At 34.4% G+C, this 26,397-nt stretch overlaps 4 protein-coding genes and 1 non-coding gene across 5 annotated transcripts; 3 read left to right on the top strand and 2 right to left on the bottom strand.

Annotated features, from left to right (window-relative positions):
- Positions 1–676: 676 nt before the first annotated feature.
- Positions 677–3,412, top strand: LOC120204431 (DUF21 domain-containing protein At1g47330-like). Its single transcript, XM_039204524.1, has 8 exons — positions 677–1,030; positions 1,442–1,518; positions 1,605–1,688; positions 1,774–1,887; positions 2,061–2,147; positions 2,253–2,392; positions 2,484–2,571; positions 3,311–3,412. The coding sequence occupies exons 1-8, from the start codon at positions 853–855 to the stop codon at positions 3,410–3,412; spliced, it is 870 nt and encodes a 289-aa protein (XP_039060455.1). The 5' UTR covers positions 677–852.
- Positions 3,413–3,586: 174 nt separating this feature from the next.
- LOC120204432 (DUF21 domain-containing protein At1g47330-like) lies at positions 3,587–5,345 on the top strand. The gene is made up of 4 exons (XM_039204525.1): positions 3,587–3,749; positions 3,991–4,250; positions 4,469–4,515; positions 4,741–5,345. The coding sequence occupies exons 1-4, from the start codon at positions 3,602–3,604 to the stop codon at positions 4,997–4,999; spliced, it is 714 nt and encodes a 237-aa protein (XP_039060456.1). The 5' UTR covers positions 3,587–3,601; the 3' UTR covers positions 5,000–5,345.
- A 151-nt stretch (positions 5,346–5,496) lies between these two features.
- LOC120204436 (phosphatidylinositol transfer protein 3-like) lies at positions 5,497–6,979 on the bottom strand. Its single transcript, XM_039204532.1, has 5 exons — positions 6,857–6,979; positions 6,524–6,700; positions 6,349–6,447; positions 6,017–6,262; positions 5,497–5,784 (listed from the first exon to the last, which is right to left on the bottom strand). The coding sequence occupies exons 1-5, from the start codon at positions 6,920–6,922 to the stop codon at positions 5,497–5,499; spliced, it is 876 nt and encodes a 291-aa protein (XP_039060463.1). The 5' UTR covers positions 6,923–6,979.
- A 2,577-nt stretch (positions 6,980–9,556) lies between these two features.
- Positions 9,557–21,182, top strand: LOC120204435 (beta-taxilin-like). Its single transcript, XM_039204531.1, has 4 exons — positions 9,557–9,561; positions 19,335–20,196; positions 20,279–21,052; positions 21,111–21,182. Exons 2-4 carry the CDS (start codon positions 19,483–19,485, stop codon positions 21,180–21,182), a joined length of 1,560 nt encoding a protein of 519 aa, XP_039060462.1. The 5' UTR covers positions 9,557–9,561; positions 19,335–19,482.
- Positions 21,183–24,929: 3,747 nt separating this feature from the next.
- On the bottom strand, positions 24,930–25,013 carry LOC120204437. Its single transcript, XR_005523934.1, has one exon. It is a non-coding gene; the product is annotated as a small nucleolar RNA R16 (small nucleolar RNA).
- Between the last annotated feature and the right edge of the window lie 1,384 nt (positions 25,014–26,397).

Here is a 26,397-nt window from a genome sequence, read left to right as displayed (position 1 = left end):
ATAAAATTTGAATCAAAGTCTAATGGAGTCCTATTATTCGAGCTTCCATTTAAATTTAGTTGTAAATATTTATAATGTTATGATACTATTCTATTTCAATTTAAATAGTTTTCTACAACTACATACAATATACATATATATTTCTTCATATGTAATATGCATATATCATACAGAGTTGAAATACTTGACTCAAACTTAAAAATCAATTCACTGTTTACTAAAAATTTCGAGTTATATTTTACAACATGGTTTAAATTTAATTTTTTCTTTTAAGTTGAGTCAATTTTTTTAAGTCTAATCAAAATTTTTGTACGTAAAATTTAATTTACATAAATTGAGTCCAATTTTATTCGACCTCAATCATAGAATGCTTCAAAGGCACAAGTTATTGAGAGTAAAGTATAATAACAATAATAATTAAACTATATAATATAAATCCAATCAAAAATAATAAAGAGATGAAAACCAAAAGTTGTCCATAAAAAGAGGAGTAAAAGACAAAGATTTAATGTTTTCTGAATGTAAAATAACTACGGGGAGAGCTCTGGTAAAACGTCAGCAAAGGGAAATTGCAAAGAAAGATACGTATTCGAGTGGCCAGGCTGTATGTAAGCATGGAATGTTAAAGTGCTGCCTGCTCTCATATCAATTCCAATTCCATTCCATTCATTGTACAGGCAGGTACCCCAAAGCAGTAAACACTGCCCTTGAGCAGATAGATAATTTTGGTCATCTTGAACTCGGTATCCGATCGAATTTCCTGAAACCCAAAACTTTAGAAGACAATTCAAATCCCAAAATCACCTTTTTTTGCTGAATTCTCAAAGGCTAAGAGAAAACCAGGAGGAAAAAATGGCTTCAGACGTGCACTGTTGTGGGGTTGAATTCTCATTGTATCTCCTGATAATTGTGGGATTGGTTTGTTTCGCTGGGTTGATGGCTGGACTAACACTGGGTCTCATGTCTCTGGGCCTCGTCGATCTTGAAGTCCTCATGAAGTCTGGCAGTCCTCAAGATCGTATACATGCCGGTATCCTTATCCCTCAACCCTTTTTCTTTTTTAGATAAATCGTTGATTGTAATTTCCTTGTTTTCCTTGTGTTGGTAGTTAAGTTGGTTTGAAGTATAATTTATGTTTGAAGAGTTGAGGATACAGTGCGCAATTAGCTCTTGGAACTGAGTCGACTCAGTGGGGGCCGTTACTCTTTCTCCTATTATGCGGAAGGGAGGAGGCTGGTTACTGAGTTCAAAGTCTTTTGATGGCTCTGTTTTGTTGTTGTTTTGTCTATGTGCTTTTGATTATTCTATTTTCTGCTACAGTATGTAGTAATTAGTTTCAGGGAGAATTGGATACCTAGTTGAATTCTAGCTGATCTTATCATCATATAGGTGAAATTTTCATTACATTCATTTGTAACAATCAGGGGTTTTGTTTTGGCAGCAAAGATATTTCCCGTTGTAAAAAACCAGCATCTTCTGCTTTGTACGCTATTGATTGGAAACTCTTTGGCAATGGAGGTTACTACTTACTTCATAAATAATTCTCATCAGTTTCTCTCGTCGATGTTGTTGGTTCTTCTCTTTACTTCTTTCCTTTCATGTAGACTCTTCCCATTTTTCTGGACAAGCTTGTGCCTCCATGGGCTGCAATTTTGGTATCAGTGACTCTGATCCTCATGTTTGGAGAGGTTGGTTGTTAACATATTGAACTAGCTATCTTTTTGAGGAAGTTGCAGTGTTCTTGTTAATATGTATTTGTACATCTGACTGCAGATATTGCCACAAGCTGTCTGCACTCGGTATGGCTTGAAAGTTGGAGCTGCAATGGCACCATTCGTTCGTGTTCTTCTTTTCCTTTTCTTACCAATTTCTTATCCAATCAGCAAGGTATAGTCATTATATGAGTTTTCTATTATTTTGTTGCGAATAATGGTATTTGCTTTACCATATCATCATGTGCTTTCTACATTAGACATAGTTGAAACTAAAGTTTGCTAGTATTATTTTCTTGAACATGGGTCTTGTGTTTCATATTTTGTTAATAAATGACATACTTTCAGGTTTTGGACTGGATGTTGGGAAAGGGACATGCTGCCCTACTACGAAGAGCAGAGCTAAAGACTTTCATGGATTTTCATGGCAATGAGGTATTGAATTTTGAAGTTTAGGAGCTGGTGGCAATCATTTGCAGAACTCCATTTTCTATGATTTTGTACAAGCAACATCTGTCAGTACATGTATGCTTTTTTTAGGCTGGGAAAGGTGGGGATCTAACTCATGATGAGACAACTATCATTGCCGGGGCACTTGAAATGACTGAAAAGACTGCCAAAGTTGCCATGACGCCAATTTCAAATGCATTTTCCCTTGATCTGGATACAACTCTTGATTTGTGGGTTTGCAGATTCCAGCATATTGCAACCGTAGGATTTTACTACTACTCTTATGTTCTAAGTTTTTTTGTCTTAATCTTTGCATTTCAGGGAAACATTGAATAAAGTAATGACAATGGGTCTTAGCAGAGTTCCGGTTTATTATGGAAACCCAACAAATATAATTGGACTTGTTCTGGTGAGGTCCTTTCTCTGTATAAGCTATAATTTTCTGATAGTTTCTTGTAGGGTTCTTTATATTTATTTTCCACCCATTCATTTGTATTTCTTGATCTGATTCTGACCTCTCATTGTCCTAATTCAATCCATTTTTGTTGTTAAAAAACGAGAGAGAAGTTGATGAATAAGGTAAAACAATGTCAGTCAGTTGCAGTGGGATGATTAATAGCTACTGGTAATGAAAATGGTTCCTGGACCTAAAAGGTTACGACGGTGTCTTTAAGGAAAATCAAATAAGTATATGCATTAGTAATTTGAAATTGAGCTGCAATTGCTTGTTTATTTTATCGAGAATTCCTTGGATTTGTAGAATATCGCGATGCCCTTTTGGTGCTTTGCTGAATGCCATGAGTATCATGATAACCATGCTGGAGGCATCTTACAAATGCCTTGTCATTTGCTTGCCAGCTCCCGTATCTAGAAAACAGTTCATATTTTGATTCTGTTTCTTCAGTTCATATATTGATTTTGGTCACTTGGAGTCTTTGAGCATTGCATTGAATTCCTTCTGATGCACTTTCCTCTAATTTTCTAAATCTTTTGTCTATAATTCTCCCATCATTCTCTTCATTTTAGTTTGTAATATAACTGAAAGTGTATCGTTCTCTTCTCTTCCACATGGCTTAACTTTAATTTCTTTTTCTGTTTTCCTATCGTTAATTGGAGATTCTTCTTCTTGGTTTGGCTTGAAAATGCAGGTTAAAAATCTTTTAACAATTGATTCAGAAGGTCCAGTTCCACTGAGAAAAATAATCATAAGAAAAATCCCACGGTATAGAATCTCCTCCTTTTTGTTATAGTACATCTTTTAGTTTCTAAATAGGTTGCAAAGAGATAAGAACATGAGAGTTAACGATGGATATATTTCCCTTTGGGGTATCCAGAATCAGCTTAATTTTCCGTCGGTTTATTGCCTTTTTCCCCCCTAGTGCAGAGGAGCTCAATTTATTCTTCATGTTTTTTGTTCACCCTACAGGGTACCAGAGGACATGCCATTATACGATATTCTTAATGAATTCCAAAAAGGTCACAGTCACCTTGCTGTGGTATATAAGGACCTGAATAAGAACAAGGAAAGACTTGAGTTTAAGGACAGCTGTAAGATGCGAGGAGGCGAGCCTGAGACATCAAGAAAAGGTGAGAATATACATAATACAGCAGAATAATTCTCAAAAACAGATTACTTCGCTTGGAAATGGCTTTAAGAAATAAGCACTTGTCAGTTCTCACTAATTTTGCCCAAGTTACGATCCACATTATTAACTAGATACGAGCCAGTCATGATGTATTCCGTTAGGTTGATCGAGCTTATAGCTTCATCAGGTTGCCTGATCTGGTTCTTCTGTAGTAAATATAACCAGTCTTCATTTACTTCTAGATGATCGTAAAATTGGTGGAAGTTCCCAAAGGTTGGGGCTTAATTTGGACTCACTAGATGTTCAAGCATCTGTGACTAACAGTGATGGAGGTCAGCAGACAAAGAAGAGTCCACCAGTTACTCCTGCCTTTAAGAAGCGGCACAGAGGTTGTTCATACTGCATATTGGACATTGAAAATGGTCCTATTCCTGAATTCCCATCAAATGAAGAGGTAGTTGGTGTTATCACCATGGAGGATGTTATCGAAGAACTTCTTCAGGTAAACCTCTGAACCTTTGGATGCAGTACATTGCAACCATGCATTTTGGGGAAGCCCAGGGATCAGCCATCTTTGGGACCTTCATATGGGTTTCTCAGCTTCTACATAATAGCTATACATATATCATCTAGTTGTGGCCTGATAGCAAGGAACACGACCGACATCATGGTTTATAGGACTTGCATGCTAATTTCTTTTGTGATGCTTGCTTATGACAGGAGGAGATATTGGACGAGACGGATGAGTATGTCAACATCCACAACAGGTAAAATTTCACCATTTCTCCATGTTCACATGGTATTGTATCTTGTAATTTTGTTCAAGATTAAAGACTTTCCTTTCGGAAAATTGGAAGATTAAAGTGTTTAGTTCAGCATGGATTGGTCTTTAAATAACCTGACATTGTGTCCCACGGAAATGCGAGCAGTGGACTATAGTCAAGTAGCATAGACGTTTAAATAATGACTTCAGCAAATTCTTGGCAATGCAGGATAAAGATCAACATGCATGCATCTCAGGAAAATGTTCCAAGTTTGAATTCAAAACGACCTTTCACCAATGACAGTGGCATCCCAACCCCTGCATCACCGTCGCCCTCGGTACATTACCCTATACATTCCCCTGCATCCCCCAACTTAACAGCCCCTGGTCCTACTCCAACCCTTTCAGTATCTAGTGGTACTTCAAATACCGGTTCACCTGCCGCAGCATTTCAAGTTCTGGGAGGAGAATCATTAAAGGATAGGTGAAGCTTCAGCTTCTTCTTTTCCCATATGATGTTATAGTTAAATGCTCATAGTAATAAAAGAACATGAAGTTAAGATTTAGTTACTTGGTAAGAACAAAACAACTGACACTACTTGGCTTTAGGCCAGATTGTGTGTAAGATATATGCAGTCGTAAAGAGAATGGATGCTTCTTGTGTTTTGATATATTGTCAAAGAACTCCTATATAGACATCATCCTATGTAGCATTAAAGATAGATCTTGATTCTTTTGCCTAAGTTCGGCTTGCAATCTTCTCTTGTTGAGGTCTAGCGGTGTAAAATAGACTTCTCCATTTAAAAGGAGGGGGAAAAATCAAAATTTACTGAATTTGCGATCTTAATATTTCATTCAAAGTTTATTTTAGTTCCACTCTCATTTTATCTCTCAATTCAACCAAACAGAACCTTAAAATTCTTGTTAGTCATAAGTTGATGTCTCAGTTCACTATAATTTATTACACAATAAGCCGGCGGGTAAATCAACCGGCCGCTGGTGCAAGGCAGATAGGCTCGGGTCTGTATTGCTGGTTGCCAATAGATTGGCGTTGATCATCAAATCCCCACAAAGTGGCAGATTTGGTATCATCCTGGAGCATTTGCTTGGAGAATTCTTCATGGTTGTACTCCAATATGCGCTTTCCTCCAAACTCTGTTGGTAGATTTTCTTCGTCAAAATATGATCTCTTGAGCTCCACACTGTCTTTATTCTTAGGATACAAAAACTTCACCTTTTGGAAGGTTTTGGCATCTAGAAAATACTTTACAATCTGCATATATGAAAGCAAAACAAGCTGGTTAAACTGCTATCAGATAAACTCAGCCTACCCTTAAATTATCTGAATCTGAGTGTCAAACATGCATACAAAATTCGAAATGACCCGAATCTAAAAAGGTTGTAACATGTTAAAGCCTGATTGATCTAACGCATGTAGTAGCAATGCATTGTCACTCAACAAGTTAAGAATTGGAATGTAGTAACAACGCATTTCGAATTCGAACCTTCCAGAATGCTTCGAAAATTCTAGGGGGGCTGTAGAGAAATGCCATGGCCAGCCTCTCCGGGTAGTGGTTCTGTAAAACATTAATGGTGTCACGAGCGGACTTGATCGGAACACTCGTGCTCAAGCTCCAGCCGGTGAAGTCTATTAACCATACCATCTGTTGTTGACCCTGTGGAAGGTTTAGGATAGCATTCTCTACCATGTACACCAAATGGCGCAGCTGATTGGCCAAGGATCTAGTGTTCTGCAACATTTCTGCCATGTTAGTTTCCAAAACTTAAAGTAACTTACAAGCCTAGATTTTGGCTTTGCTTTAACTGAACACATTACCTGCTTTCCTGGGCGCAATATAAGAACAGTCCTACCACTTCGGTCGTGAAAATTTGCTCGATATACTTTTCCGGTCTCACCTTCTACTGCAACTTCATCCTGACAACAAAATATGAACTAATCACAACCATTAACTCTCTTTTTCTGAACATTCCGAGAAAGAAAATATGTTTACCCAACGTATTTCCTCAGGCTTATAGGTCGATCTCCATTTGAGAGTCTCTTCCAGCATTTTCTTCGACTTGTCAATGTTCCAATTCCGTTCCTCCAAGTATCTACTCAAGCAGGCATCGGTGCAATATTTCAAACTGCGATCAGCTAGTGGTCCAAGTGCAGCTCTAAGTTCCTTGACCTGCTTGTATTCCCTGGTAAAAACAAATGTTAACCACAATCTAAAGAGAGAATAAATCAAATTTTCAAAGATATTACTAGTAGGAGCAGCAGAGGGAGATTTTAGTAGACAAACAAAAAACAGAGATTTTTCCATATGGTGAAACAGTTTTATTACCATGGATTCATGCTGCAATGAATCATTCTCTTGGCTATGATGGGAATTGGTCCATCTACTAAACATATTGACTGAACAGAATCTAAAGACCTAGTGCAACCTGCAAAACATTGCATAAAAGTAAATTGGGACTTAAAATTCAGTAAAAAAGCATTCAACATATAATTATCATAAAACACAAAAAAGAATATTAAAAAAACCCTAAAGTTGCACCCCATGATTCCATGAAGAGATGTTTAAAGATTTTGACATCTTAAAAGAGAAAAGAAAACATGCCCCTCCTTGGGTCCTGCCTGAGGAAAGAACAAGAGCAAATACTCTCTGAAGCTGAAGAGACAACAAAAAATAAGGAAAGAGAAAAGGGTAGATCACTCACGAAAGTGTCATGGAATTCTACAGCGTGATCAAACCAGCAGTTAACGAAAGAAAAGACTGAAAGTGAAGAAGGAAAACAGTTGCACCGAGTGACTTGATGGGAACCTTCGGGCTAATAGTGAGTTGTTGGTGGGATGCATTAATGGTTTTAATTCAAAGATACTTTTAAAGTGTAGGGAAAGGAGCAGGGTTGTCGAGGTCATGGGTGACTTGTCGGTTTTTCATACAGGTGTTACGGCCACGTGTTGTCGTTTATGACAAATTGCAAAACCTTATTTAATGGTAAAGAGGAAGATCCATTTCCAATTTTGTAGTAAAGAAAATCTTTTCTTTAGTAGTACTTTGTCACTTACTTCCACTTTTGTTACACGTCAGTGGTGGAAGTCCATGACCCACATGGGGCATTTTACCTATATATATATATACCGAATTTAAAAGTAATTATTAAAAAGAACCTATTCTCAATTATTTATTAAATAACATGTATTTCTATCATATAAAATAAATACATGTTTAATTAATTATGTCTTAACTGATAATTCAGGTGGCACATAATAACACAAATAAAATGACTTTAATGATTAAATGATTTATTGTTATCTCTTGATGTCTAAAATTCAAATATCGTATACGTAAAACTATAGACATTTGTTATTAAATGAATAAATATTTTAAACAAATAATATATTATATTCATCTCGGGTTAAAAAAAAAGAGTAGCAGATAGCAAAATTGTGTTCCCTCACTTTTCAATGAAGAACGGATCGTCTCTTTCTCTATTTTTCCCTCTCAATTTACCTAATCTACTGTTTATTGTTTTTTTTCATTATTATTTTCTCTAAAGAATATTAAATCCCGATAGCCATCTGTAACAGAAGAATCGAACCAAAACATAAGTGTCGCCCCCAAGCGTAGGTTGTCGCCGGCTATCTTGTCATGAACTTCCCATCTTTAAACTTTGAAGAATTTGTGCATTTAACAGACATTGAAGTTCACACTGAACTTACAGCCTTTTATGTGTGGTGTGGGAGCCCTTTTAAAACTGCATCAACTTGATGATGCTGAATCAACCCTAATGGAGATGACACTTGGGAGGTTAGTTTTAAAAAATATCAAGAACAAGTTCACCACAATCGGGTGCGACATCAATGCTCGGGTTTGGTTCGCCAGTGACAGATGACTGTCGGGTTTGGTTCGTTATGAATTTCAACGAAACAAGCAGCAATCATCACTACAATTATATGCTGATAAACTTCAATGTCAAGCTCAAATATAGATTACCGAGAGAGCAAATTATTTGAGAAATACAAAATTATGTATCCAAGTGCATGTCCCTCCCTGCACCTGATCTCTATTGTTAATGTACAAGTTTTAAAATGCTGTAAAACGGAATAATAAATATGCTAGTTTAACCTAATAATGGATTAATTGAACAGACACAAAAATATGCTGTTTAAATAGGTAAGTTCAACGGTAACCATTTATATAACATGTATACTATTTACTTGCTTCGACAATTCCGCTTCCAGGAAAAAAAAGGACAGAATCCACTTAAAACAAAAATCAAAATCAAAATAAGGCATGTGATAACAAATTGAACATAAAGCAATGACCATGGTAGCGATTTCTGAAAATAATATTAGTTTCAAAAAAAATGACCCTACATTAAATAAAAATTGAACATTTGTTTTTTTATTGAATTTAGATAAATCATTTAACAATTTACATTTAATACACTAAAACATATGTTCTTTGTATAAACTAAGCAGTCTCAATAATTAAGAGATGGTTGTTATCTCTAGAGATCATAAGTTCAAGTACGTCGTCTATAGAGATATTAAAGACTTCATTGTTAAATGATTAAGTCTTTTGAATAGATATTACCTTATAATCACATTGGATTAATTTAAAAAATATGTGTTATGTGAATAAACTAGATAATAAAATCACTAGAATTTATTTTTAAAATTTAAATATATTATGCATAATTTAATCTAATGACAAATATATAAAGTAACAGTGATATCTAATGAAACGACGTAACATTTTACCAAACTTCTATTATTGTTTTTCTATATATATAAAAAGTTTTAAATTACCAAAGCCTTTTATTTCTGAAACGAAAAAATAAATGGCAATTAGAGTCGACCATAGAAATAGAAGTGGAAGAGCGAAAAATGAAAGAGACGGAACGCCAACACTAGAGTTTAAAGAGAACTAAACAATGCGAAAAAGGACAGAGCAAATGTTGCAAATTGTGAGAAGATAAGATTGGGTGGTTGATCATGCTGAGGTGAACGGCATCAGATTCCATTCAAAGGAAGAACTACGTAACTCATCAAGTACCCGTTGGCAAAGCATTTACTAATATATATATGACGCAAAATATTACCAAACTATAAGTTGCTTCAATAAAATGAAAACAAGGTTTATATTCAATTATTATGAATCAATTTAACTATAATAATTTTTTATAATATTTAATCTAAATTAATTATTTGATGAGTCAAAATAATTATATTTAGACGTGTAAATAAATCGGGCTTAAAAGAATAAGATTGTGTTCATGCTAGTTTGTTTATTTTTGAAGGTATTCATGTTCATTTCGTATTCGTTTAAATTTGTAATATCGTATTCATATTTGTTTATTTATTTTTAAAAGTGTTAATGTTCAATTTGTTTAGCATTCACGAACATATTCACATAATATTCAACAACCAACCCTATCTTTTTATCCATTATCTACAAACTACAGAAAATGGTACAATGATACTACTAGTCCTTAAGCTCCTTACGCTTCACAATTCAAACTTCAAAGTTTACTATATGTTGAATTTAATCCCTACCTTCACCTATATTTAAGACTTAAAAGAATAAAAGGAAATGAGAACCTAATAAACAAACATATAAACAAGTTTGTTCGTGAACATAAACGAATCAAACACACCTCTGCTCATGTACCTTCGTTTATTAAATAAACATAAAAAAATTATTCATAATTTTTATTTAACTTAATAAACGAACATTGTGCAAACAATTCATCGAACACTCTATTTATTAACACCTCTATTTATACTAAAAATCATATTAGCATGAAGAGTTTTTTTTATTAAAGTATGATGAGTTTAAATAATAATTTTAAATAATTTATTTAAGGCAAAATTAATAAATCTAGTATGATGGTTTAAAACTATTAAGATCCATCGGCTCAATGTTAATTCCACTGGGGAACATATCCCAAAAGTTTTTCGAGCCATAAACAAAGCTCATAGTATCGGACATAAACCAACCTACTCTTTTTTCCCCTTCTATAACCCTACCCTATTAGCTTAAAGCAACAGTACCAGGCTACCTTTGACAATTCAACCTTCAACATTACGTCATCAATGGCATTTTTTTAATTTCACCCTTTTCGCTTAAATTTAACCTTATAATATTTCTTTTATAAAAATACATAAAAAGAGTTTAATTGTATCTTTTATAAAAATACTGATTAAAACATCAACTCTTAATGATATTGACATAACACTCTGCATTAATGCATATTTAATACTAATATGTCACATTAATAAATAATTTAATTTAGCAAAATTAAAATTAAAAAGATTTAAGAATATCATAAAATACATATGAGCCGATATTTCTATTAGAAAAACAAAAGGTTAATTCGATTTTTTTAAGTTAAAGATCATTTTAAGTTAAAAAAATTAAAACTAAATGGATAAAAAATATAAATATTGAAAATTAAATTTATTATAATATAATAAAAAAATTAACTGGGTTGAATAGTAAAGTAATTCTAATGGCCTTCCAATTGATTTGTACGCTGTCCTAATTCATACAATTATGTGCTAGGAAACCTTGTAAATTCCATTTGAAGCCATTTATCGTTGTACACAGCAAAATAAAACAGAAATTCCCTCAACTATCCCCTTTTCCCACCTTCACCAAAATCTTGTTGTCCTGTCCAGTTGAACGCTCAAGATAATTAGATAATAACCAAAAAGTAGACAAGAAAGAGAACCCACCATTAGGAGCATTCAAAATCGAGTACTCGCATTTTCTAATAGCTGAAATATCGGGTATTTAGGATTTTCTCGTATCTCTACCCTTTGAGTACTCGATTTGAGTGTCTACATTTTCTAGTTATGGGTACTCGTAAAATCTAAAAACTTGCATTTTTCTTTAAATTATATTATTTTAAAAAAATCTTACATATAAAATATAAAATTTAAAGATATATAATACATAATCAGCGCATAAAATTTAAAAAGATAAATACATAATTAAAAGATAAAATTTAAAAACATAATTAAATTTAAAATATTTTGAAGTTAAAAAAATAATTTGAGAAATAATTTAGATTGTTAGGGTAAAATAATTTAAGACATTAATAATTTAAAATGTTATGGTGAAATAATTTAAGAAATTAGAAATTTAGAATGCTAGGATAAATAATTTGATAACCAAGAATAAAAAATCTAATATAAAATAAAAATATATAAGGAATCAAATATCGGGTCAATGAGTACCCAGTTAAAAGATATTTTGTGATTTGAGCCTGACCTAGATACTCGAGAAAAACAGCGGGCCGGATACTGAACCCACAAAATCGAATATTTTCATTATAAATACCCGATACTTTTTAATTAGGGCGACAGATCGGATCATGTATTTTTTAGTATCCCTACCCATCACACAACATATTTAAATATATTTAATTTTAAAAATTAAATATATCCATGTTAAACCTCGTACGTAAAAAAATCACATAAAAAGTTAAACCTTAAATCTAAGTTAAAAAATAAAACTTTTGTGTTGCAAATTTGCATATCCTACGTTTAAACTCATCACTCAGATTAATTACTTGACACCCTTCCCCACCCAATTTTGTTTCTCTTATAACGGTGGGGTCAATTAAAAGCTCCCAAAAGAGTCGTCTCTCATCTCTCCCACTAGATTCTCCCTTGCTACCACTATCTTAAATTTTATTATGTTATTTTTCAACTATAAAGTATTAAAGCAAAGCAAAGCGAATGAATAGCTTCAATGCAAAGTTCACAACTTTGTGTTGCGGAAGACGACTGTCGTATAGAGTAAAATCACAACTGATAATTTGAGAAAATAAAAATGAAGATAAAAGAGACATAAAATTTACGTGGAAAACCCCTAAATAATATAGGTTAAAAACCACGGGCAACGGTAAAAGAATTTTACTATGAGAAAATAAAAATTATAACTTCTCTCGATGACAATTCTCTCTTGATAAAAAGGAGAAAACAACTATCAAGAAAACTCTCTAAATTCTCTAGTATTGGGAGAAAGCTAGAATGATTTGGGATTGTTTTGAAGCTAAATGAGTTAGGGTATTTATAGTTAAAGCCTAAGGACTAATTTGTAAATATCATAAAGTTTAATGATTAAATGTTATAATTATCCCTTGCATAATTCAACAAAAATAATAATTAAAAAAACAAAAGCAGCCGCCGGCTGCTATGACTTTCCAGCCACCCATTTGCTTTTATCTTTCAACAATCTCCTACTTGAAGATTTGATTGGAACAAACATATCTTCACACCACTCTTTCTACCTTCTATCTTCATGTTGCTTACGTCTCTGACAGGCCACAAGAGGATCGACACAAAGTAAATTTATCAGCACTGATCGCATTCGTCATGAAATCTGCTATGTTGTCTTTGGTATAGATCTTCTGCATATCTATCGTCCCTTCTTCCACCTTTTCACGAATGAAATGGTACTGAACTCGTATGTGCTTTGTCCTTGAATGAAATGTTGGATTCCTTACTAGATGCAAGACGCTTTGACTGTCACAAAACAGATAGACATACTCTTGATTGTGTTCAAATTCCTCTAATAGTATTTTCAACCAAATTGCTTCTTTACTGGCTTGTGTAGCTACTACATATTCTGCCTCTGTTGTTGATACAACCACAACTTACTGCAATTTTGAAACCCAGCTTACAACTCCACCAGCAATTTTGAACACATATCCTGTAGTAGATTTGCTTTTATCCAAATCCATTGTATAGTCAGAATCTACATACCTATTGATTAGTAAGTTTGATCCTCCGTAACATAATGCAACATTTGAGGTCCCTTTGATGTATCTCAGGATCCTCTTTACTGTATTCCAATGCTCTTTGCCTGGATTCGCCATGTACCGACTAACTACTCCCACTGCTTGTGCGATGTCTAATCTTGTGCATATCATAGCGAACATTAAACTTCCCACTGCTGATGCATACGATACTCGAGACATCTTCATCCTTTCTTCTTTACTGCTAGGACTCATACTGGAGGATAATTTGAAGTTAATAGGAAGAGTGGTAGAAATTAGCTTACAATCTTGTATGTTGAATCATGACAAGATCTTCTTCAAGTAATTCTTTTGTGAAAGTCAAATCTTCCTATTACTTCTATCTCGGTGAATTTGCATCCCTAGAATCTTGTTTGCTGATCCCATGTCCTTCATTTCAAATTCTCTAACCAGTTGTGCCCTCAATTCTTCAATATGATCTTTGTTGGGTCCTGCAACCAACATGTCATCCACATAAAACAACAATATAACAAAATCGTTATCACCAGACCTCTTGAAATAAGCATAAGGATCTGCATTAAGTATGTTGTATCCAAGGCACATAATGAAGGAATCAAATCTCTTATACCAATACCTCAACGCTTGCTTTAGATCGTACAGAGATTTGTTCAACCTGCAAGGCAAGTTCTTTTTTCCTTTTTCTTCAAAACCTTCAGGTTGGAGCATGTAAATTTCTCTTTAAGATTTTCATGAAGAAAAATTGTTTTAACATTTAACTGATCTAGATGTAAGTTCAATGTAGCACATATTGCCAAGACTACTCGAATTATTGTTAGTCTAACCACAAGAGAAAAGATTTCATTGAAATCAATACCTTCTTTTTGAGCATATCCTTTGACCACCAGTCTTGCACGATACCTCTCCACTTGATCGTTACTATTTCGCTTGATTTTGAAGACTCATTTGTTACCAACTGGCTTCCTTCCTTGTGGTAGTGGCACAAGGTCCCATGTATTATTTTTATGAAAGGCTTCAATTTCTTCTTGCATCGCCATCGTCCATAGTGAAGAATCTAAACTATTTATTGCCTCCTGGCATGTTGATGACTCACCGTCCTCTGTTAAAAGGCAGTATGCAATATTTCCTTCTATAACATAATCTGAGTGCCAATTGGGAGGTCTTCTCACACGATTTGTTTGACGAGTTGTTGGAGCTTCAGAACTCTTTGGTTCTTGTTCATCACGTGCTGGTTCTACTTCAGAAGAATCTCCTTGTTCAAACTCTTTTTCCACATGTATTTGCATAGTCTCTGGCTTTTCAGTACTATCATCTTCTTCTTTTCTTTGTAGTTTATCTTCTACAAAGATAACATCCCTGTTGATGATCACTTTGCGGGCAGTGGGATCCAACAAGCGATACCCCTTTACACCATCAGCATACTCCAAGAATTTGCATTTCCTAGATTTTGGATCCAACTTTGAAATTTCTTTGGAGTTGTATATCACGTACACAATACTTCCAAATACATAGAGGTTTGATTAATCAGCTGGTTTACCAGTCCATGTCTCCATTGGTGTCTTCAGCTCTATTGCAGTTGATGGAGCTCGATTCACCAATAACAGGCGGTATTGACTGCTTCTGCCCAGAATGATTTTTCTAGGCATGCATCCCTCAACATTGCTCTTGTTCTTTCTAATAAGGTTCTGTTCATCCGCTCTGCCACTCCATTTTGTTGAGGAGTGTTCGCCACTGTGAATTGTCTTTTGATGCCTTTTTTCCTGGAAAAGTCATCAAATTCTTCACTTGTGTATTCTCCTCCATTATCTGTTCTGAAACACTTGATCTTGTTTCCAGAATCAAGTTCCACCCGCGCTTTGAAGTTTTAAAATTTGAAAACACATCTGACTTTTTCTTAATAGGGTACACCTAACATCTCCTGGAGTAGTCATCAATAAACAAGACAGTATTTTGCTCCGCCAAAGGATGTAACTGGTGCTTGCCATACGTTAGAGTAAACCAATTCTAGAACACTTTTGTCTTTAGAATTTGATGTGTTGAATTTCAGTCTGTGCTGCTTACTTGTTATGCAATGCTCACACAAAGTAAGTGATACATTTGTTAAGCCTGGAAGTAGTTTTTGCTCCACAAGGACTTTATTCCTTGTTCTGACATGTGTCCAAGTTTCTGATGTCATAGCATTGCAGAATCTGAACTACATGAAGCAACAGAGACTTCTACTTCTAGCAAAGTCTCTCCCTTTAGTATGTATAAGTTTGTTGCTATCTTTTCGCCTTTCAGTACCACAAGCGCTCCATGGAACACCTTCATGATTCCTTTCCGTGTTTCAATCTTGCTTGCATTATTATCCAACAATCCGTAGGATAATAAATTTTTCTTCAGGCCTTTCACGTGTCGCACATCTCGAACAATTTTAATTATTTCATCATACATCTTCAATTTGATGGTTCTCACGCCAACGATCTCTAAAGCATGATCATTACACATAGATTCTCTTGAGACAGATTCATACTGATGGAACCATTCTCTTCTTGAGGTCATGTGATATGTTGCTCCCGAATCAATGAGCATATATTTGCATATCTCTTTCTACCTTCCAGGGGTGGTTGACGCTTCACAACATAGAGCATCTCCATCATCTGTAGTGTTTGCGTATTGCCTTGTGGATTGGAGTTTTTATTTAGACTCCAACAATCATTCTTCAAGTGACCCTTCTTTCCACAGTTGTAGCACTTTAAATTCTTCTTACTTTTCGACTTTGATCTACCATGTTTATGACTACTCTTTGGTCACGTTCCGTTGATCTCCTTCTCATCATTGTTAACGCTTCTGCTTGTTGCAGATTTACTTGTCTGTCTTCCTTTTTCTTGCGCCAATTTTCTTCTTATAGAACAACAGCTGCAACGTCATCGAAGACTAGCTGGTGACATTATTGTTTGTCAAGTTGATGATGAGTTGATCATATGAATCAGGTAGACTTTGAAGTAAAAGTTCAGCACGTTCTTGTTCTCCTATTGTACATCTTAAGGATGTAAACTGAAAAAATAACGTGTTCAGTGTGTTTAAGTGCTCCGTCACTGAAGTAGATTCTGACATCCGGAGAGTATACAATTTCCTCTTAAGGAAAATTTTATTGTACAACGATATGACCTCGTACAGTTTGGTGAGATGATCTCATATCTCCTTAGATATCTTCTTCTCCTCGATGCTTGACAATACTACATCTGCTAATGCTAGATGAAAGTTTGTCATAACATTCTCATCTATCTCAATTCATTTGTTGTCATCTGTGAAATCTACTGACCTTTCACTAATAGCTGCTAGGCTACCGTCTTTCCTCATAATGGCATTCATCTTCAATTTCCACAATGAGAAATTTCTCCCATTGAACTTTTCAATATCAAATTTCGCTACCATAACTTCTATTACGGATAACTCACACTATTTCACTATCGTGAATAATTCTCTGGAACCTTAAAAGAATGGGTAATACCTTCTTACTTTCTTATGTTGGAAGATCCACCTTTTGGTGGCAACCACAAAGACAATAAGTAGATATTACACACTCAAATCTGGCTCTGATACCAATTGTTACGAAAGACTGTTGACGGATAGAGCAAAATCACAATTGATAATTTGAGAAAATAAAAATGAAGATAAAAGAGACAAAATTTATCTGAAAAATCCCTAAATAATATAGAGTAAAAACCACGGGCAACGGTAGAAGAATTTCACTATGAGAAAATAAGAATTACAACTTCTCTCGATTACCAAAGAGAAAACAATGACAATTCTCTCTTGATAAAAAGGAGAAACAACTCTCAAGAAAACTCTTTAAATTCTCTAGTATTGGAATAAAGCTAGAATGATTTGGGATAGTTTTGAAGCTAAATGAGTTAGAATATTTATAGTTGAAATCTAAAGACTAATTTGTAAATACCCTAAAGTTTAGTGACTAAATGTTGTAATTATCCCTTGCATAATTCAACAAAAATAATAATTAAAAAAACAAAAGCTGCCGCCGGCTGCTATGACTTTCCAGCCACCCATTTGCTTTTATCTTTCAACACTTTGTATTTGGAGTGTGGAGAGCAAAGAAACATTAAAGATAGTGAATGAATGAAGAGATGTAGACTTTGTTTTTCCCGTAGAATTCTAAGTTCTTCACCAAATCCAAGATTTTGAACGCTGAGATATGCCTATTGACCATTAGTTGGATGCAAAGGAGAGGGAGTTTGGCAAACAAAAAAGGGGAAAATACTGGTAAAGGCTTGGGATGGAAGCCCTTTAAATGGAACCTTTTTGTGTCATTGCTTGAATTAGAATCAAAGTCGGGAAATGCTTACAGAGACCCTCTAGATAGAGAAAGAGAGCTAACTTTCACGTCAACCTATCTAACATAAAATTTTCAAACTCCTATTTTTATTTCTAGCAAGACTAGACTCCTCAACTTACCCAACTTTGAAAGAACTCTCCCAACTAAGGAGAAGAGGGGAAAAACATTCATATTCTCTCTTTTTTCTCAAGAAAATAAACATACATATTCCTACTTATTTCTAAAAGTGTAATTAGCAAAATACAAATGTAAGAAAATTCTATCTTTATTCTAGCTCAAGGAGAGTTAAAGGGTACCTTCTTCGAATTCGAATACTAAACATGGCAAAGAGATCAGATTTTGCACAGAAGCTGTTAGATGATCTTCGTTCGAGGAAGGAGCGGATGACTGCCTTTCAGAACTTAAAGGGTTCAAATCCAATGGTTGCATGTGAGCGTTTCCTGAAATCTCTGCTAAAAACACACTTTGTTGGGCATGAATCAAATAATTCCATTATCCTCCAAAACATTAGTTAAAACCCTATGAATGTGAATTAAGTTTTTTATGGATCACGGTTCTTATTCAACGTCTTCAAGAAGTTAGAAAAAAACAGGAGGTATGGCTAACTGCTGCACTTTTGTGAAACTAATTAATGCAAATTAAAAAAAATACACACAAATATACAAATCATGCACATACATTCGGTTGATGAAATGGTTCGTTTTAGCATCAATTACCATTTTTTTTTCTCTTCTTTCTTCCTGGAGATACGTTTTCCCATCCCCTGCTACCATCCAAGTCTCAAAGCAGTTGATTCTATTCTCTTACCTGACAAAACCAACCACACAATTATGCAACAATTATTCTCTTCTGGTGACGTTGATCAATGAACCTAATAGGGTGTAGAATCCTTTGATCTTTTCTTTTTAAGGCAACCTAGCTTTGTCTAGCATATGTTGTGCAACATAATTGCTCCACTTTGCTAACTCTTACAGACTAATCGTCTCCAACTATGAATCTGAACCATTTCACCTAAAGTAAAACTTAAAAACGAGAACATTTACTGCATAGTATGATATAGAGGAAAGAATCTCTGAATGAGTTTAAAATAATACAATGATATATGAAAATGCTTGCTCAGGAGAAGTTATCAGTTTGGTGGCGCTAAGTAATTGAACCCCGTGTAAGGCTAGACTCATGAAAATAGAGCTTTAGCGCTAGCTAATGAAACCCCATCAGCAAGAAACTTTAATGTATAATTTGTCTTTTTCTTTTGTTGCGTGTTTGAGCAGATACATATGCTTACTCCAAGGCAACCTATAAATCATCCAGGGACCCAAAGGCAGTCAAAGCTGTAAGTTTCCCCGTCTAAAGTATAGCCTGGTCATACAACAAGAATAATTAGATAGCACAATTTCATTTAGTTCAATGTTTGGCTTCCTTCAGACTGGGCCTAGTGGAGGAAGGAAATCATTCAGCACTAGCCAGGCATCGAATCAGATTGTTCCTTTTGGGGGAGGGAAGAAACCAGAACAAATGGGAGATCTGTCGAAGGCCCTAGCTTTTGCACTTGAAAATGGAGGAAAGATAAGAGCAGAGTCTTCAGGAACTAGTTCGATTTTCAGTTTTCTACAAAACTTTGGTAGGAGACAGATATACTACAAGAACATGGAAGGAAGAAACAGAGCAGTAAGCAGGTATCAACCTTCAAGTAGCCAACTCCCTACTCTCTCTCATATCCATATTGAAGAAATATCAAGGGGTGTACGAAAGTTAAATCAGATCCTCCTGGCCTGCTCTAATGGCCTCAACTTTGACAGATATTCAATAGAAATTGGAAGGGAACTGTTGAAAGGAGCAATGGATTTGGAAGAGTCTCTAAAGTTGCTTGTAAACATGCAGGAAACTTCGGATTATTTGATAACGCCGCAGAGAAAAAGTCGGTTAACATTGCTAGAGGAGGATGAAGATGATGATAAGAACACCGACACAGTAGCCGATCAGAAACAATTGGGTAGGCCAATATTTTCTTTTGATAGACCCACAAGAAATTATAAAGACATTCAAGAAGTTGCAAGAACAGAACTTAAGCTGAGGTTGGCAGCTCTTACCTACTCTTCAGAGGTTACTAATTCCAAGCATGACAAGAAAGTTGGAGCTTCCCCAAATTTACATTCTCACAAACGATCAATTAGCTATGGTCCAAACACTAAAACTCTCACTGCATTCTCAGAACAAACTCACTCAACTCCATTGCAGTCTAAACAAGAGAAATCCAGAATTCCAAATGTAATCGCAAAGCTGATGGGGATTGATGAACTTCCGGGAAATGTAGATTCAAAAGTCACCAAAAAGGAGTCTGGAAATAAAAAGTTAGAAGGGATAACTGCAAAGATACCTGCACAGGAAAGCATCAAGAAAGCTGAACAAAGGACAAAAGATTCCACAACCCCAGTTCTCCCACCAGCAAAACAAAAGGAAACAATAGCCAGCAAGATTCCTTTGGCTCAGGATACAGTTACATCACAAGCAGGAAAAACATTCACAACTAGAAATGGTAGCGCAAGAGTTGATGTTCGTGACAAATTACCACCTCGAAAGGGATTGGAAGACTTAAATTCTGTGACAAGCTTGAGAAAGGCCATAATTAAGATAGACAAACAGTGACGTTGCCCAGTCGAATCATAGCACTGGAAGTAGAAAAGAAAATCAGGAGGAGAGAAACAATGATGGTATAAAGCACAGGGAACATAAGGACACTGAAAGAAGTGAAATCAAGGAACCAATTTTCAAGGATGAGATGCAGCAGATGATACCACTTGTACATAAAAGATCAGAAGCTGCACTTACAGCCAAAAAGCCAGAGTATAGCAAAAGCATGCTTCATGGGGAAAATAGTTTTGCTAACAAGCTTCTCCTAAGCAGTCAACAAAAGCTGCAATATAATCATGGGTTTCAACAGGTTCACATGCTCCAAAAATCGGAGCTTCGACAATCAGAAGAAAGGGAGCAACAGAAATTGAAATTGCAGGAGAAGAAACAAAAGAGACATGAACCAACATCAAGTAGTATCTCCAAACCAATATCCGGTGCAACCAATTTGCAAAAGAAGCAGCTGCAAATGAATCAAGCAGCAACTACTAGGGAAGGCTCTACCGAACATGTTGATGCAGCGCAATTCAATGGACTAGCAGATAGTAGGCACCAAGAAACTCCAGCCAGCGATAGGAATTCAATAATTTTAAATTTCAGAATTAAAGATTCATTAAGCAGAAACTCCGGTTTGCATTCTTCTCGAGGGGATAAAGAATCTGAATCAGCAAAAGCCCGCATCCCATTTGCTGTGGATGAGAAACCCGTTCAAGTTCAAACAATGAATGCGAGAAGTGCAAAAGGGCATAAACTCGGGGTCTCTGGAAAGATTAATGAAGTAATGACCAAAAAAGGTGCAAATGTTTATAACATGCCGAGGACCATGAAGCATCAAGGTTCCAATTTGCAAGAGAGGAAACAGATTAGGCAGGAGAAACTTGCTATCACCCAAGAAGCAGAGAAAATGAAAGCCAGCAGGTCCGAAGACATAGAAACACAGATCATTAGACCCAATGTGTCAGGAGCAAACCTACAATCATCACACGAAGCCCGACTGCAGAAAGAAGCACAGCAAAATCCAACTTTGTGCTTTAACCTAGAAGATGGATGTCAAAGCCAAAGTGAACAAGCTTTAGCTACAAAAGACAGCGTAAGATCACACCATAATTACAATCATTAACCAACTATATTAGACAAAGTCACTCTCATAATTCTGAGTGGAACACAAATAACTGTTTTGATCTTATTCAGTGTGAGAATACAATGCCAATGGCTACAAAAGAACAGCAAGATCAAGAACCTGATTCCGGCAGAGACAATGAACATGAGTTCAAGGATAGTGTACCTGATCCACAACACGGTAAGTAAATTTTGCAGTTCCTATGTATTTTCTCAAATTTTCCATGGAAGGTTTTTCTTGTTTGCTGAAGGGTCTAGAAAGATGAGCCTACACCAACTAAAATTTAAAATAGGTGTTTATGAGCACAAATCAAGACAAAAAAAATATAAACAAACATGCTTGAGTTTCCCACTTCATTATATAGAACCGAACCCTAAAAAGTCCACTCTATATATATATATATATCATCTTAAGGAAACCCCAGTTTCTCCTAATCATTCTATCAAATAAGGCATGGTAGTGGCAGTATCAAATGCTTTCTTTTTTATTGCTTTTGAGGAATGGTTTTAGGGAAAACGGAACTTATTTGCTTAAGTTCATTGTTTTTTAGGAACTCGTGAAGAGAACACAGAAACCTCTTATATCCCACAGCCAGAAAATCAAAGGACTTCTATGCCAGAGCCACTAACAGAAAGTGAAAATCACCTCAAACAGATAATTATGAAAAGCCAACTATTTATGAACACAGCAGAGGCACTTTTCAAAAACATCCCTATAAACATTCTTTATGCAAACAGTCATGACTATCACGACCAAGATAGCAAGCCAGTTTTAGACACTGGCTACGAAGTAATGAAAAGGAAAGGAAGAAGGCAGGAAGTAAGTGTTCACCCATTTCTGAAAGTATCCATCACTTCATACAAAGCAAAATCCTTGGATGAGTTGGTCGAGCAAATGTGCAAGAACTTTGAAAAATTGAGGTTATATGGAGGGGACGGGAGGGAAGATTCTCCTTTCGAAGACTACCTACCAAAAATGCTTGAAGCCGATGTCTTCAACAGGGAACCAGATCTGAATTGTATGTGGGGTTGGGTTGGAACAACACCATGGTTGGGTTTCATGAGATAGAAGATGTTATAAGGGATGTGGAGAAGTATGTGCTTAATGGACTTCTAGATGAGATTGCCAGAGATCTTTTCGCAAGTGTGTGTTACAGTTTAATTGTAAATTTTAAAAATAGAAAATAGCCAAAACTATTTAAGCGTAATTTGTTTAAGAGATCTGTCTGTATCACCGAGAAAATTTTTCCACATATTTTTCTTTCCCTGTAAAGTACCTAAAACTGTGATTCTTATTTCCGTATTTGTATGGATTTGGTGGTTAGATGATTTAGGAATTAGGTTTTTCAGTAAATTTGAAGTCATTTTATCATAATGTTTTAGCTTAGGATTAGGGTTATAGCTTGTATTTAGGTGGTTTTTGTTGGGATTATAATTTGGGTTATGTTGTTTCCTGTAGTGGTTTGTAATCCGTGTTATGAATTGCAGATTTATAAAGAAAGTTGAGAATTCGTCTCAAAATAATAATAATAATAATAATAATTTGCATATTTCTAATTTTCAGTTGTTCTGCATATAATTAACGATTGATTCATCCCTCACTCTCTCCCTACTTCCCTCGAAACTGATGTTGTATCTACTTCCATATACATTTTAAGGCTACTTTTATCCAAAATCTAAATGCCTATTATTAATAACCTAAAGAAACGTTTAAATCATTAGGGGGGAAAACTGATAGAAAAAGGATTAAAGGATCATAATAGAAAAACGGTGAAGCTTACCTGATCTTGATCTAGAAGAAAATGGAAGATCGATTAGCTGCACCCAAAATCTGCTCCACCAGTGGATCCAAATCCACCAGCTCCTCTAGTAGTAGAATCCAAATCCTCAACTTCCAAAACATCATACGTCATTATATTCTCAATAATTAACTCGACAATTCTATCACTCAGTTTCACTTCAAAATCAATGTTTGAGTGCTACTGTAATCAACGTCGAGCCATACATCGGTGCTACAAAAGAAACAAAAATTAGAATCAAATATTTTATACAAGTAGAACAATCAAATCATACCAAATCAAAATACACGACTTAAATTCAAATTCAAGAATAATAGAAAATTTATTCCAACTCGAGCGTGGGTTCCTACGGGTATTGAAATGCTTAGATCAGTAGCAACCATTACTTTATTGAAATGCTTATAATATGTGTAATATGGTTAGCAAAAAAAATTGTAATATGGGGGAAATGTTTCCCGCCATTTCCTTTGGGGACAATTGCACCACCATAGAGAGACGGTGTACTTTATAACGACGAGTCGTGGATGCTGGGACTATCCAACTAACTTAAATCATTGGAATAGTTTTTTTAAATATTTCCGGTAGAACAATACTTAAAATGTTATTTTTTTCTATTGAAAATGTTAATTTCGCTACTTAATTATCGAAAATGTTAAAAAAATATTAACATTTTCAATAACGTCTTTTCTTAACTTTATATTATTGTCGTACATTAGAACTAACAAACCATTGGATAGTCGTCCCTCCCATAATTTCATCCCTTTTAAATTGACTTAAATGTTAAAAAAATATTTCATCTTAATTATAAAAAAATATATTATTTTCTTAGAGGAAAATTTTTGAACAAAAATTATCTTATTATTAATTAAAATTATTCAAAAATAATAAATAATAAAAAACCTCATTTAAATAATATTTTTTGGATATATATATAATAAAAACCATCTAATTTATATTTTAATTATAAATTACAATCCTTTGTTTTTTATTAATTAATTCCGTTAGTAATTTGTTAAGTGATAACATAGCATTTAAGATTAAAATTTGTAAAAATGATACTATATATCATGTATTATAAATTCTATGAATTGTAAGATTCAATTAGCCTTTAACTTAATGTTTAGAGCTAATTTGGAAAGATTTTTCAAGATCAAAACTGAATATTTCACATTATCTAAACACATATACAATTAAATTTGATCTGTTATTAGTCCATTCAACAACCAAAAGTTTCATATGTACCCCACGAGAGTAATCTACACATTCAAACTATATTTGTATTAATATGATTTAATGCATCGAATTCACTAATAGTTTCAATGATATAAGAGAATATCGATCTTTTTAAAAGTCTTGAATTCAAGCAACATTGTCTGGAGAATGTATAAATTAAAAAGATTAATACTATTTTACAATCACTCAAATTAATCCAACCCATAACCGATTGGAACATTTATTCATAAATTAATCATATATAAAGAATTAAAGATCAGCACTGCAAAAACACGTCGTTAATCAATAGTAAACTTCATATGTCGAGGAATAACTAAACTTTGCATAAGAATGCAACTGTTACATCAGCTTTAAAACATGAAGTTGGAATTAAAACTCAGAAATTCCACAAGTGGGAAATTGCAGACATACAACGTGGCATCAGATTCAGACCGCCCGTCTGCTTCTTCTCATCATCAATTCACAAAATAAAAAAAGGGGTTCATGTTCGGTTGAAAAAGAGAAAAAGGCATCAGATAATAAGCTGGGTTTGTTAGTCTACATTCATATTTCAGAATATAAGCAAGAGCTTTTACATCATTTGCCTTCACTTACAAATTCAGAAGAAATAAATTAAACCAAATCAAATGGCGTCATAATACCAATAAGCGAAAATAGAATCTACAAGGTTCATCAGAGTGTAGGATAAGATGAATATTCATCCCTCGTCATTAATAAAATCAGAAAAAAAATAACAAATTTTCATTTGAAAAAGGGACAGGGAAAATATGTAGGTAAGTCCATTTGACACCAAGGAAAACAAACAGAATTCAATGATCTGGTAAGCTAACCTTTTCACTATCTGCATTTGTTATTTCTCCTTCAGCAATTACTTTTTTTTTGCTACAAAGAGAAGAGGATGAACAGATGCATCCCAAAAGAAAAAAATACTTGAAAATTTGCATTTTGATTCGAATTTCGAAATAAGAAAATTGCAGGAAAGACTGAGATTTATCACAATCAATCGATTCGGAAACTTTTATAAGGAGAAAACGAGAGAAAAAAGCGAAATCCTTGAGGCGTCAACCTGAATAAAAAATTAGAGTTCTAAAAGAAAATTAAGCAAACTATGGTTTTGCTTGGCCTTTTATTTGAGTTTGCTCATGGGCTTGTCCATTTAGAATCCAATTCAGTTTTATGATATGTTGTTAGGAAAGGATGGTAAAAACAATTACGGGCTTCAATAAGTTTTCGACATTCAACTACGCTTATTAGTTTTGATTCGTGTTTTTATTAGGTAAATTATTTAAATTTTTTATAATCTTCTTCATGTTACAACAACGTCTTTCAAATTATATGATTATCACTTTGATTTTTTTGTTATACTTATTTAAATTTTAAAATCTTTGAATCACGTCCATTTAAATATGTCAGTGCTAGTTTTATCGTAATCTTTTAGTTCTTTTTTAATCTTTTCTCATATTTCTTCGTTAATAAAAAAGTTATCTTCTCATCATCACCGTTATATTCAAATTATTCTTATCCAATATAAGTTTCGTTTTCTAAATCATCAGTGTAATAATCTTCATTGAAACTATAAATTTTCAACTCCTTGTTCTAAGTTTTTATTTCTTGATCATTTATAATTTTAATAATCCTGTAATTTAAGGTAGATACTAACTACTGTATCAGTAACCAAATCACAAAAGGGATGAAACTATTGAAATATCATCGATAAACTACAAATTAAAATCTAACGACTGAAAATACTATCTACGAACGCAAATCGCATATCCAAATTCAAACCAATGGTCCAAAGCAGGGAAGATCAGCATGATAACAAATAAACGTTATCTTGATCAATCGTGGCGAAGTCAAATTCAACCATGGAAAAAGAAAAGAAAAACGAAAACAACAACCAAAACAACCGAAAATGTATCATAAAGACAGAGAAAAACGTGTCATAAAATTAAAAATAAAAATATGTTATAAT

Source organism: Hibiscus syriacus, unplaced genomic scaffold (assembly GCF_006381635.1).
Source record: "Hibiscus syriacus cultivar Baekdansim isolate YM2019G1 unplaced genomic scaffold, ASM638163v2 tig00010895_pilon, whole genome shotgun sequence".
In the NCBI taxonomy this organism is placed as follows: Eukaryota; Viridiplantae; Streptophyta; class Magnoliopsida; order Malvales; family Malvaceae; genus Hibiscus; species Hibiscus syriacus.
Note: the sequence above shows the minus strand (reverse complement) of the source record. Positions and strands in the feature narration are given on the sequence as shown.